Genomic DNA, 14,414 nt, shown 5'->3' with positions numbered 1-14,414 from the left:
CCTGGGACCACCAGAGCTGCTTTCCCTGCATGTTCAAAGCTACAGCTGTTGATGTTGGAGGTCTCTCAATGCAGTTGTTTAAATGACTGTAAAGGAGGTCTCCAGCATTCTCAGGCAGTAGGACACACGCCCCAAATTCTCCTTCCACCAAGCCTAAAGCTCTGTGTGTGGCAAGGTCTGGCCTGTTTCATATTCATAACCCAAATCTGCACGTGGCATTAGCAGTGGAGTCTGCTCATGCAGACTCTGCTATCCTGCTCTTAGCTAGTGATGATTCAAGATTGTGAACTCCTCACTGACTTTCCTATTGACCAAGACATTCTCCAGGTCGCAGGCTTCAGCTTTTTCAGAAAAAATAATGGGTCATTTATGCATATTGATAGACAATTCTGCTTAATTAATATCTTGTCTTAAAACTGATGACATTAATTTTGGCTAACCCATTATTTCCTTCACCTTAGTCCTGCACATCCAGCATAATCTGGGGGCATCTAAATGTTCTTTTTCCCATGGCATAGCAAGTGCTGCTCAGTTTTAGGGTGGGAAAACAGAAAGAATACATGCCCAGTTCAGGCAGTGATTATAGATCTGTGTTTCCCTTGCTGTTCCCAAAGAATGACTCTTCACCCACTCTAGTTTGGGTACCTTTTAGGTTTTCTGAGGGGTACCATGCATGGGTGCACATGATGAGCTTTGATGGGACTGTCAAAACAGGTACAAAGATGGCAAACTGATCAAGGACAACCACACCTGCTACGAGCCAGATCCAGTGAGGTACAGACTGGGCATAAGGGATGTGAGACCAGAGCATGCTGGGAACTACACCATCGTCCTGAGCAATGCCAAATATGGGCTGTATAAGAACCTCACCATGCAGCTGGTAGTGACAGGTAAGGACTTGATGTTTGTAATGACTTCTGCTGGGTTCTTTCTCATTTTTGTGTGTGATCCCACTTCAGCAGTCAGCAGGAAGGGGTGACATTTCCCTGTGTTTATCTGATCATAGATCACCACCTTATTTAGGAACCACTGAAGATCCATCTCATCTCACCACATGTGAAATAGAAGCAACAGAATGGAGTTAGTATGAAGAGTTAGTCTGAAACTAGGTCATCTCAAGGCACTTCCCACTGAGATACTGCACCTCAGAAATAGCCTGCAGCATCTTTCTGTCAGGACAGTGTCTCTGCAGAGGGGAGCAGAAATTACTTGAAAGTGAACAAACTTAACAGGAATTACATTTTAGTAGGAGTTTGGGCAGCTATCTACTAGTGAGGTCTGGGGGCAGAGTTTCCCAAGAGAAGTGATGGAAGTTCTATCCCTTGAGATTAAAAACTAGCTTGGGCAAAGCACTGGAGAACATCCTGTTGGGGCAGGAAAAATCCCAGTGGGGCTGACGGAAGGAACTCAGTAAGCTGCCCTGTCTTTTATGTCACTCCATCATCCTGCTACAGAAATACTTTCTAAGTCTGTATTCTAGGTATTGCCATTTATCTGCTGGGAGCACTTGAGAGACAGGTTCAATTTCAGGGGAATCTGGAGAAAACTGAAGTAAACTGTGGTGTGCACTGAAGCAGGATGACTTGACATGGAGGGAAAACAGATACTGAAATCACATTTATTAATCTCCCTTGCTGGGATAATAAAGAAAGAGCCACATTGTCTCTTTGCACATCCACTGCCTCTTTTAATCCCTTCGATCTGGCAACAGAGATTGAATCATGAGGCCAAGCAGGAGCTCAGCAGAAGTTAGTTCTGCTTCCCTTTGTGTTGCCCGAGGTTCTCTTGGGCAGTGAGATAAAGTTATTGAGAGAGGTTTGCTTTCTTTTCTGTGGTGAATTATTTTCTCCTTATCCTCTTTACACCTCAGATATTTTCAGTTGTCCTGTTTTGTGTACTTATGTACCATTGCACCATGTAACTTCCAGCATTATCTCTCATCTCACCTTTCAGAAAGGAATAATGCCTAACAAATGGAGAACTTCTCACTTAAGCACATTTGGCCTATGAATAATGCTAAATAAGATAGGATAGCTTAAAGCACCTTAAACATTACATACACTAATGTGTGATTTAGGAGTGGAGAGAGAGCTTAGGACGTGCTGAGGGTCAGGTACTGCAGCTCAGCTGATGAGCAGGGCTGTGTTAAGCTGTGTAATTTGTTTACCCTTACAATGGTTTTGCCATCTTGCTAAGAGAAGGGAAACATTCAAAGGAAGAGAAAATTAAGAATGATAATAAACTATCTTGTCAAGGTAAATATTGGTGTTTGCATGCAAAAGAGAATGTTTACTTGAAGAACAGCCATTCCCAAAATAGGCCTATAAAAAACAAACAGACTTTGTCTGCATCAGCAAGATGCTATTTCAGGATTAAACCATCCCGTGCTCTTAACTCCAGTGCAAGCCTTTCATCTCTTGTATGTACAAGTGTGTGGTGGTTTTCAGCCTCTCACACACAGTGCATGCCTAGCATGCTGCTCAGTGAGAATCCTGAGCCACCAGCCCAAGGAAGACCTCAATCAGGAGGAATTATTTAATTGCAAAACCACCACAAGAGTCTGCAGAGTCGAGCAGCTGCAGGAATGTTACCAACTGGAGAAGGTGCTGCAATGTGAAAATGTTTCTTTTCTGGTAAAAAACAGTCACCCCAGAACTGAGAGCAAGCAAAGGAAAATACCTTCCCAGGAGTGCCACTGTTGTTAAGCTAAAGGCTTCAAAAAATGAGAATATTTTCCTTGATTGGAGACAGGACTGACACAAAACACCCAGGAAATCTCTCGCCTTTGCCAGGCTCTCCTCTGCAGCACTAACCTAACGTGCTCTGTGTGAAACCCTGCCCAAGGAGAGGGTCATTTTGCTGAGATATGTGTGGGTAGAGACCAAAAAAAGGCACCTGTTGCTCTTGAAGCTCATCCAACAGCAGCACTCTGCCTTTTTTCTTCTCCTTAGAGTAAAAGGATTGCTTTTTCAGATCTGGGCATCATTTGCTTTACTTTCAGAAAAAAATTCTGAAGCTCCAAACTGAATGCAGATTTGAATTTTTCCCTTAAGTCCCCAGCAAATAACCTGACACTTTATCTCTGGTCATTGTGACTGATATCCTGGTATCACACCTGAGTAGATTAAATTGCCTGGAGTCTCAGCAGACACTTAGACATGTAGGAGGAGACAAAATACACTTTCTGGCCATTTAATGCAGGAATTACCTTGCCTACCACTGCAACACAACTACCTCTGAGCTGGGGAGGGTGATTAATGTCTCTGCTTAGTAGCATAGGCAGCCTGCAATTACTGAAGCTGGAATTTGACCACAGGGATTAGCAGACTTGATGGAAAAATCCTCCTGGGCTTGCAAGGTGAACACAGTGGTAGGAGCATCAGTTTTGCATCATGTCTAAAAGGTGGAGCCTGCAGCAATTCGTCACCCAATAAGCCTCATGCTGGGTGTGTAACCCTGTAACAGCTCCATTTTACTGAGGAGTAACACTTATGTTTGAGTAACAGCATTGCTCCCCAAAAACCACAGCCAGTCTTGAAAATTTCAGAGCTGCATATCTGAAAGTAAGTGAGTTCTGATCTGTACTATTAAAGAGAAGATGAAAAATTATTTAAATAGACTACTGACTGAGAAGATAAAAGTCATTTGAACGTATTTTCTCTTGCTGCAAAGGGACACTGCATTGAAGAAATTGTAAGTAAGCAGACAGCCCCCTCTCCTGTGAGTTTGTTCAAGATCATGGCTATTGTTCCCAGCAGCACAGAGTGGCACTGGCAGTCACCATGCTGTGACAACACCCATTGCTATGCATTTCTACGAGGTGTAGCAGAATTTTAAAGTCAATAGTGTTGTGAAAGTAAAGTATAGTAAAGTATAAATAACAGCAGGATCCATTCATCAAAATACAATATATTAATTTATGCCATGTATTTTATTCAATAATAATAGCAGCAGAAAATAATCCTTTGTGCTGCATGGGAATGAGCTAAGAAGTCATCTGCTCGAGCCCTGCAGGACAGGAGCTCAGATGCAGTGAATCTCCTGCCCTGCTAGAGGACCAGCAGGGCTTTGGGCTTTTCTTGGAGTCACCTCCCATGTACTTAATTGGCAGCAAACACACACGTTCTGACTTAAAGCACACTCTGTACGTGCAAGGTATTTCACCCCATGGTAATAAGTAAAAGATTAGGAGTTACTTCCCCCAGAAGTTTGATTTGCCATAAAATTGATGAGAATCTGCAGAGAGCAGATACCTCATCTGAGCTCCATGGAGGAGCAGAAGGGGCAAATACCTCCCAGAGCTGCAGTGTAGGAACTGATGGCAAGGCTGGCCCGAGGTGGGGACCTGTGCAGGAAGGAGGCACATGAAGTTGTGTGTGTGCTGCATGGCCTTGTGGAGAATTGTGCTGCTCTTCAAAAAATGTCCCTTTAAGAATCAGCTTGGCTGTGCCTCTCTCTGGTCACCCGTGCTCCCACTGCAGCTGGAATTTAATCTTGCAGGAGCACGGCTCTCCCTTGTGGAGTTGCCTTGGCTCATTGCAGGACTCGAGTCCCCAGGAGGTAGCTGACTGCATTTTCAAAACACTCCTTTTTTACATATTTACACATCAAACACTGTCCAAGGAGCGGCGGGTTGCTGTGTTTTTGTTTTGTTTGATTAAATTCTTATTGAGGAAAGCTTCAAGAAAATAATGTCCTAAAGAATTTGTAGGGAAGGGAACAAGGAGAAGGAACAATCCTAGCAAACAGCTGGTGGCTGCACATCTGAGCCAGCCAAGAAGGAGAAACGTGGGAGAAAAGAGTTATTCCAGGCTGGAGTACAAAGCCATTTCAGAACAAAACATAAACAAAACCCCTCAAGTCTATTTATGGGCAAGCAGACTGCATTTCATTCTCACCCTTGCACAAGTCATCTGCATGTATCAGGGTCCTTGCTGTGCCCCTTGTGGAGCAGTCAGCGTGCTCTGCCCATCATGTTGTGAGTGAAGATTGTATTGGAGCATAAGTGAATTCAAAAAGGGGATGAATAACCTCCCTCACCATTTTGCCTTTCTTCTTAGTCCCAAACTTTCTCTCCTGTGCTCCCTTAAGCCTCCTCCAGCAAATATTGCTTTGGGTTCCAGCTGCTCTAGTCAATTGAAATCACATTGCCTCATAGAGTCCTTGATTCCCCAACCTCTTGTGTTACATCTATAAGGAATGCAGGATTAAGTGCTAGAAATAGCCTCTACCATAAGCAGGAGTAATTCACAGGCTCCTTATGAATTCCATCTCTCCTGGGCAAGGAGTGGAATAAAAGGGGTGCATGGAGAAGTCACGTGTGCATTGCCATTTGCTCCTTGTTATGTCAGTGAGGTGACTGTCTATACCTCCATCTGTTACCAGGGGGAATTAGCTCCAGAGAGCTTAATGATGCATATATTGCCCTGCTCTGTAGTCAGGCCAGCTCTTCATATTTGGTTGGAAATCAAAGGCAATTCTGTGCCTGACCTACTTTGGCTTGCAAGGGATGAGTTGACATCAAAGGAGTCCCCAGTGATCTCCATAAAAGTTAATAAATATGTGGTGATCCATGTGAACAATATCCCATCACCTCAACCAGACCCAGAAATAGTCTGAAGAGGAAAATGAGCCCTCAGGATGAGGTTAATGTATCTGGGCATTGCCAGTTCAGAGAAAAAGAGCTCTGAGAGTGATGGATCTCATTTAAAGCCAATTGAAGACAGACAGGAGACTCCTGTAGTCTTTTGCACATGGAAGGGCCCCTGAAATCTCCAAGTTGGACACTGCTGCACTCTGAGAAACACTCATTTCTTTGGATTTTTAGTACAATTCTACTGTTGTTTAGGCTAAAGGCCAGAGCCAGATAGGAGAAGCAGGGGTACATGAAATGATCTCCACCTTCACCTTGTCTGCATGCTTTGGTGTCCTGCCAGAACTTGTTTTCCTTTGTGCATCATATCCATGTCTTGTGTAGCTCCTTGGGGGATGACCCATGGAAAAGTCAAAATAGAAAATCTAATTTTCCACCTCCTGGGCCAGCTGAGCAAACTAGAAACCCCCAAATAAACCACAGCCTGTCTCCATCCAGCTGTGTTCCTCCCCAAGCCCAGTCCTTCACTTTCCTTCTGGGTACCAGCAGCTCTGGCTGGGCCCATGCTTTGGGTGGGGAGGACACAGCTGAGAAGGGCAAAGGCAAAGAGGTACCAGTGCTCCAGCCTCTCCTTCAGGTCTCGCTCATTAGACACAGGCAGGAAAAACAACTGACTTTTTATGGGGGATTCATGAAGAAAAGAAAAACTGTAGCAGCATAACCAGACAGCAGTGGGCCTTCCAGGCACACTTATTATTAGTAAATTTTGAAGAATTTTTTACTGACACCATGCAAACCCTGCACACTTGCAGCTCTGCAGTCCAGCTTCCATTCAGCCTCTGCATGCTCTCAGGAGAGCCTCTAATGAAAAAGTCAGATGAGCTATTTTCATTTTGTTGGAAGTAACCAAAGCAATTTTAGGAAAAGGAAGGTGGGGGCCTGCTGGAGGTTGCCAGAAAAATCTGAAGCATTCAACTCACGTCTTTGCAGCAGCAATCTCTCTCTGACAGCCCTTAAAACCAGAGTGGTGGGGGGAAGTGGGAAAGTGGCAGCATGTGGTTTCCATGCTGTTTCTCTGCCAAGCCTGCAGGTATATTAACTGTTGTTTTTCTCTTTTGAAAAACAGGCAAAGGGGGCAGAGACAAAAATCCTAGAAACAGCCTGCTCTGCTAAGAATTAAGCAGTTCCTTCTTACTCATTTGCTCTTGAACTCTGTTTAGCCACAAAAAAATAAGATGGGGAGAAGAGAGGCAAGAGAAAACCCTTTTTTCTTCCAAAGCTTGGCTGAATTGGGGTTGAGTATCAGATCTGGGAATGGTGGTAGGTCAAGAGCCCTGTGATACTTCTTGTATCTGTCCGTACAATACCCAACTCCATGGTTTTCTCTCCCCTTTGCTTCCATCCTGCTGGCATTCCCAACCCATACCAGCAGGTTACAATGGAGCAGCAGGGTGTGTGTGTGCTAGAGATTAGGCAGGGCACCAATAATTGGTGACCCCAGTTCTCTTCCTGACTGTGGCAGTGACTCACAGAGATTTTGGCCACTCATTCCACCTTGGCATCTGCTTCCTCAGAGGTACCATGGGGACAATGTCGTGTGCCCTCTTCACAGCAGCCTTCTGTGTAGTGCTTAGCAAAATTAAACAAGAAAGCAAACAGAACTTCACAAAGAAAACCATGCTGACAAAATCAGCTGGGGTCAAACACAATGTTTTATTCAGCCTGAAACAAAAGTTTTGTTTTCAGGTCATTTAACTCACTTTTTTCTTTCTTTCCTAATATTAAAAAAAAAGAAAATGTTTGATCTGTCCAAACTTGCACTAATGAGTTTCCTATCTACCCTACAGAATGTTCTCCTAGCTCAACTTGCAGAGCTTATATTTCCATTAAGTACCATACAAACATCAGCTGAAAGATTCTAAAGTGCAAATTATTCTTGTGTTTGGTGAACAGAATGGACAAATAGAAAACAAGTTGCCTCTCTGTCAATGGTTTTAGTGAAACCTTGTGTCCAGCAAAGTACATCAAGTTGAGACTGAATGCTTGGCTGGACTGCCCTATGTTATTTTAATGATGTTTTTAATGTGAAAAGAGTTTTTGAAACCCAGTTTAAATAGTAGTGGGGAAGGTAAGTAAACAGCAGTTCAGTCAGGGGTCACAGAAAGTAAAGTTTCTCTAAAAAAGGCAAGGAAACTTTCTGTGTGCTGTCCTCTGTATTTGGATGCTCCTTTGGGTGACAAGTGTGAAACCCCCTAATGACATCTGAAAAGGATTTAGAGATAGAAGTCTCTTGCAAAAGAGGAAATGGCAGAGGGTTAATGTCCCAATCCTTGTATGTATTATTTGCTTCTAATGCCACAAACTAAAGACAACACTAGAAAGAAAGGTGAGACTTACATAATGCTGATCAATTTGAAATTTACAGTAAGCAGAACTGCTTTTTGATTGCATTTCACAGTGCAGCAGCAGCAGCAAAGTCTTTAGTTATTCAGGTCAGCTCTCACACCAGCAATTGCACCTCTGCAAAGTGAGGTGGGGATACAATCACACTTCAAGCCAGAGAGGACGAAAACCCATTTATTTCAATACATTTAAAGCCATCTGAACATTGTGCCTTCCAAATGCAGCCAGGGACGAGAAAGCTTTTAAGGTTTGTTTGGCTTCTGCTTGAGAAAACTCAGCCTGGGGAGGGCAATGGCCAAGGGATGGAGGCAGAAAGTAAGCAGGCAGATTTGGGGGCAGAAGGGGGGAGTGGGAAGCAAGAGGTGAGGTAGCAAAGGATAGTTCAGGTCAGGAATGAAGTGCAGTTAAAACGATGCCCTACAGTTCAGCACTACTCTAGCAGGCAGGACTGCTGGTTGGGGGAAGGAAGGTCTGTGTGAGCCCAAGGTTAGGGTACCAGAGGCTGCTGTGGCAGAGCTTCAAGGGGAAAGGAGGACCCTGCACTTGCAGGAGGAGGTGAGGTGCACTGCAGCCCCTGGCAGAGGCAGCTTGCTTCTTTACTCAGGTTTTGTACTGCCATTAGTCCAGTGCCTGCTAAAGCCCTCATTCCCAACACTTCTGTTTTTTTTCTTAAATGCTTAAAAGACAGCAGCACACATGCAGTTGTATGTGCACTGATGAAATCCACAGTTGCATCATTTAAGATGCAACCAGAAATGTACTTGGATTTTGGAAGTGCTTACGAGGGGATTTACACCCTAAACCTTACCCAGCACCTAAACATGAGCAAAGATAAACAAGATTTTGTGCATAATCCACCACGCTGCTTAGTAAGCAAACATGAAAGAGAAAACAAAGCACTGTTTGGAGGAGGGAGAAAGTTATCTAAGAAATACACTACTAGGAGTACTTTAAACAATCACCAGCTTTAGGCTCAAAACTCCTCATCACACTGATGTGGAGACCCTTTGGGCAGGTGAGACTCCTGCAGATCCCAGCCCACTGAGCCAACTGTCCAGGTGTAATCCAAGCAAATCCCCAACACCAGTCCCCACCACAGAAGCCAGTTAGGAGAGGGACACTTATAAAAAATGCTTCAATTTCTGAGTGTTGTGCCTGTAATTAGCTGCAACTCTACACTAACTGTGTTGTAAGGCATGGTGAAAGGATGGGGAGGCATTTTCAGCCAGCCCCTCAAGTTTTAAGAAAATTGCTTAAGCCTCATAAATAATGATTATTTCAATTGATGAATAATTTTGACTCATTTTAGCTTTCAAGTAATATATAACAGTGTCATGCAGTAAAGTAATTGTGGAATTAAGAATTCATTCGTCACTCATGTATGTTCTTATTTGAATTAGATTGTTAAAATTATTATTTCTTTTTTAGAAGGATAATTTAAATGACAGTCGTGTTCATCATTTCACCAAGAGTATAAAAAAAAAATCTCCTAATATTAAATTGTAATCAAACCTTGTCCCCTCATACTCTGTCACACACAGAAAACCACACAAATATACTGTCTCTCTTGGTGTGTAAGGTTTGTTCTTACAGCTCAGAAAACATAATATCTGAGTGACCTTTCACAATGAACTTAGAGGCTCTTTCTCCAAGTGAAAATCACACTTCTGAGGTCAGCCCAGACACACCACACATGAGCTTTGAGACTGAAAAGAAAAATGCCTGAGATAATGAAAAACGTGCTTCTCTCTCCAGGGAATTTTAAGAAATTATTTTTATGATCGGAAATAATTTACTAATGGGAAATGAGATGCCAGCTACAAGGAAATGCAGCATTATCCCCAATAATTTTTCCTGTGAATTGCTCACAAATCTGAAAGCACTTGATCAGTGCAACGTTGTGTAGCCCAGAGCAATGCTGAGCAGGAAGCCTCTGTCCCTGTTACAGATGTGGGTGTAAGTCTGAGAGACCCAAACCACAGCCTGAAGTCTCCTGTCTGCTCCCTGCCTAATCTTCTTCATGAAAAGACAATCCCTCTCTCCCTGTCTGAAGGGACAAAGGAATGAGGAGTGGATTTTTGGAACTGGGTAGAGCATCAACTGCAGGCAGATGTGGAAACAAGAGTCAACCAAAGGGAATCAAACAATCCCAAAGGAACACAAGAGCAAAACCAAACAAGGCCTGACACTTGGGTCTTTCAGGTGCCATGTTACCCAAGATCTAATGAAGGTTCCTTAAAGCAGCTGATGTTTTACTATAGTATGGGAGTTAGGTTATGGCTGAACCAACTACAGTCAATACTCCTTTCATCTGGTGGGTAAGGAAAAGCTGATGTATATTCAGGCAATGATCAGAAGATCTTTCAGTCTGACCTGGTAGCCATGAGAAATGGAAAGTGAGGGTCCCACCAAGGCACAGAATCAGCCTGGTCAGCCCTCTCAGAAGAGGAGAGGGCTGGAAGGGAAAAAGAGCTATTAAAAAAAAAAAAAAAAAAAAAAGAAAAGAGGGAAAGGGATCAAGATTGATGAGGTGGGTGGTAGCCATATTTACATATCTGGGGCCTCCTTGACAGCAGAAAAAAATAAGTTAACCCAAAAAATAGAAATCTAATCTACATTCACTTCCCAACTTGTCAAAAGCCCTCAGCATAAAGCAGCTGCACTTGGCTGCCCAGAGGTGTTCTACAGAGGGACCCTAACCCATAAATCTGTTTGATTTCCTGTTATGAGAAGCAGACAAGGAGATATGGCTAGGGATGGGCAGAGCTGTCTGCATAAGGGAAGAGCCTGTGCTTTCACCCCAAACTCAAACCCACCCTCTCCAAGGTTAGGAAAAGTTCAGTTCACTTTGGGGATTTTTTAGCATTATTTCTCATTTTTCCATGTTCCCGTGGGAGCTGGAAGTAGATGGGACAAAGCATTTCTTTCCTGCTGGCAACAAGCAGCCCTGAAAGTGTCACACTAAAGTTTCTTCTTGAGAGATTTCTAGTCCAAGGGTGTGATCCTGCAACCCCTCCAGATGTGAATAATGCAGTGATGGTTCTGCTGGTGGTGAGAATTTCTTGGCATTACTCTACAAGTGTTTTCTTCCCACCACTCATTCCTTGTTTTCTTTGCCCCTTCATCCAGTGCACGTTACACATAAACAGAAAAGGCAAGTAAACTTTTCAAATCAAAAATACTTTTTTTTTTTTTTCCCCAAGGCCCTGGGGAGAACCTGCACAATGGTAACACTACTGCAGAACAGCAGCTGCTTGAGAAGGTTCCCACCAGAGGTGACATCACAAGTTGAATGCTGTTCTGCCCACAGTCCTGAGACTAACAGCCTGATCCTGCAGTACCTGACCAGTAAATGTTTCAAGGCATACATTTTCCAGAAGTATAAATAGCAGGTCCATGACAACATTTGAAAGGAATCAGGGTGAATATGGTAGCATTTCAATGTAATTTCTGAACCACCACAAGTAATGCCCATGTTTCTGTGAATGTGTTTTCAATACCACTGGTAATGCCCCTACAACTTTGGTAGCCTCACTAAATAATCTCTTGGTCATCACAGCAAAATGTTTCAAAGCCTTTGATGGAAAGAGAACTATGATCATGGATGCAAATTTGCTCATATGCATTTATTTTTGTTGACTTTTTCTTTTTTTTTAATTTTCTTTAGAGAGACCCAAAATCTATGAAAAGGAGACTGATTTTGATAAGATTGAGAGGGTGGAATTAAGAAGCAAGCACAAAATCCAGTGCACTGTAAGTGGGAATCCTGACCCGAAGATTGAGTGGAAGTGGCAGCCCTGCAGCCTGACAGACACACTGTAAGTGGACATTCCTGCATTTTGAAAAATAGTTTGGTAGTTTCAAGTCAGTTTTTTCTTTCTAGTACATCTTATTTATCTTAGTGAAAATCAAGGGTTATGAACCCAGCAGGCATCTGGTTGGGGATGATCTTTTTGGAGTTACAAGCACCTTCTGTATTATCAGAACTGTGTCAAAGAAGTTTAAAGTGGCTAAAGATCAGGCTTGACTTTAACTTCACCAGCAATGTCCCTCTGACCAAGATCTTTTCTTACACCACGTGGATGCAGCCTGCATGGCAGATGAAGAAAAAACAGACAGGTGCTTTCTCTGTAGAGGTAACACACTTTTTTTCCCCTGTAAGAGCTCTTGTCTGCTTGGCTTCATTTAGTTGCCATGTGGAATTTCTGCCACTTCCTAGATAGGTAGCCAGGCCTTCACACCTTCTTGAGGGCCCTTCTCTGCCAAACTCTGGAGGCAGCCTGAGGTGTGAAGACACAGAATCAAGTCACTGGGTCAAAAACTGTCAGAGGGGAATGAGGCAAGTAAAATACAAGAGGCCTTTAAAGATTTGCCCTAGACAAGTAGGCATTTTCTTTCCTCCTACTGTTACATGAGCAGAGTGATAGAGGTCTTGGCTGAGGTCTGAGTGCTTCTCCTGGCAACCCCAGGGGACATACAGAAGCCATATATAACAATTCTCACTGCACTTCAACTCCTTCCTTCAAGGAGGGGGCTGAAGTCAAGTTTTCCATCCATAAAAAAATTAAGGCAGGTCTAGGAAGCAAGAGAGAGAAAACTGATGGATGGTTCCTTATCTTCTCACCATTTCAATGCATTTCCAAATGCTACAAATGACAAGTCACAAGAGACAGAAAAATTACATGAGAAAGCTTCTTTCCCAGGTTCTCTGCTGCAGCAGTTGCAGTGATGTTGGGTAATCTAGGCTCAGGTTGGATCTAAAAAGTGACCCTGTTTCCCTCCACAAGTAGCCCGGTACCTCACTTTGGTAGTCACACTGCTCCTGCAGGAACAGAACACCAGAGATTTGCTGGCTGAGGCAGGGCTGTTGGCATCACAGGTCAGCAGCAGGCACCCAAGCTGCTGCTTCAGAGATATCCAACAAGAGAAGAACGGAGCCACCATGAGGAAGCAGGTTCTGCAGTCTGTAGGAAGGCCACAGAGATGACCTGAAAATCTTTTCCAGACCTTGGTGTCTAGGGAGAAAGCACTGGTGATGAATGCTGGATTGAGCCAGATTCGAACCAGTGACCTGGTGACAAAAGACCTCATATAACCCTTGTTCCAGCTCTCTGACTCTCTGATCTTATCAATTTAAATACAATTGCAGAGTGGTGTCTACCTCTTCTGGCCTCCGGGGCAGCCTTATCTTTTTCCAGCAGAAGCTGTAGGAGGATTCCTGTGGGAAATGACACAGACCCCATTTCCTGCTGTTGTCTCACTTCCTCTCTCTCTCTTTCTCTCCCCCCTCCTCACTAGTGCACTTTGAATCCCAAAGCACTATCATTGTTCCTTATAGCTGTGATGTGATTTGCTTCCTTTGAGTATTTTCCCTTCATCCTCAAGACAGAATTGTGCCTTGCAGGAAGCCACTCAACACATCTTCTAATTAGGCCCTGTTGAGAGCTATAAACCCTCCCTTGACTCAGGGTGTTACCCATGTATTTCGTGTGGATTTGGCAAAGGCTGATTTATGGATTAGTTTTCTGCAGCATCAGCCCTTGGTCATCACCTATAGAAGCCCATATTCATTTTACCTCCTAAACATAGTCCCAAACTGCTGTTGTAGGCTCAGAGGCTGCTGGGACCATCCATGGGAAGTGTGGTGCTACTGCTGAGGATGAGGAGGCCATAGGGAGGTTTTATTCCAAGGGCTGCAGTTACAGATAGAAAAACCTTTTGCCTTGGATGGTGCAGATATATTTTTCCACCTGAAGTGCTATATACACTGCTTTTCACCCAGAGTTCAGAAATGAAGATTGATAGGTGATATATGGGTGTCTTCTGGGGAACATGCAATATGAAAGGAGCCTTCTGCTATTGCTATCCCAGTATTTATCCATTCTACTCCCTCAGGAGCACTTAAAAAGCCACAACTGCATTGAGTTGGAGTGTAACTCACATTTAACCATATTAAGCTCACATGATTTAATTAGTATCTTTTATTTCTATTCAGAAAGCTTAAGAGGTTTCTTTGCTGGTCATGTACTGCTCTTTGTCTACCTCTGTCAAGGTGCTTAATAAATAATTTTGAAATGTTACAATGAAGGAATACATGAAAAGGTAACACTCTCCAGCAGTGATAGCTTAGAGGAATTTGTAAGACCACTGACTATTGCCTAAGAATGACATTCCCTTTCTTTAATAATGCCTCCCTGGGTTATCTGCACTGAGTCAGGTTCTTGAACACCACCTTTGCTTTTCTACCTCCAGATGCAAGCCTGATGGGCAAAAGGTTGTGGTTCAGGAGAACATGGTCATAGGCAACAAGATCAGAAGCATTGAGTACCTGACTGTGAAACATGGGGATAAAAGAAAGGTATGTGGTGACAATCTGAGCACTGATGTCATGGGATAGCTGGGGGCTTTATGTGCTCAC

At 43.5% G+C, this 14,414-nt stretch overlaps 1 protein-coding gene across 3 annotated transcripts in view; it reads left to right on the top strand.

Annotated features, from left to right (window-relative positions):
* Positions 1–14,414, top strand: part of LOC139802506 (vascular endothelial growth factor receptor kdr-like) — a 118,326-nt gene that overhangs the window by 56,955 nt on the left and 46,957 nt on the right. For all 3 annotated transcript variants that reach the window (XM_071757702.1, XM_071757704.1, XM_071757703.1), the window contains exons 9-11: positions 715–890; positions 11,664–11,814; positions 14,249–14,354. In XM_071757702.1, coding sequence (XP_071613803.1) covers positions 715–890; positions 11,664–11,814; positions 14,249–14,354 — 433 coding nt within the window. The remainder of the gene's footprint in view (positions 1–714; positions 891–11,663; positions 11,815–14,248; positions 14,355–14,414) is intronic.

Source organism: Heliangelus exortis, chromosome 14 (genome assembly GCF_036169615.1).
Source record: "Heliangelus exortis chromosome 14, bHelExo1.hap1, whole genome shotgun sequence".
Taxonomy (NCBI): Eukaryota; Metazoa; Chordata; class Aves; order Apodiformes; family Trochilidae; genus Heliangelus; species Heliangelus exortis.
The sequence above is the reverse complement of the archived record's forward strand: the minus strand, read 5'-3'. Positions and strand labels throughout refer to the sequence as shown.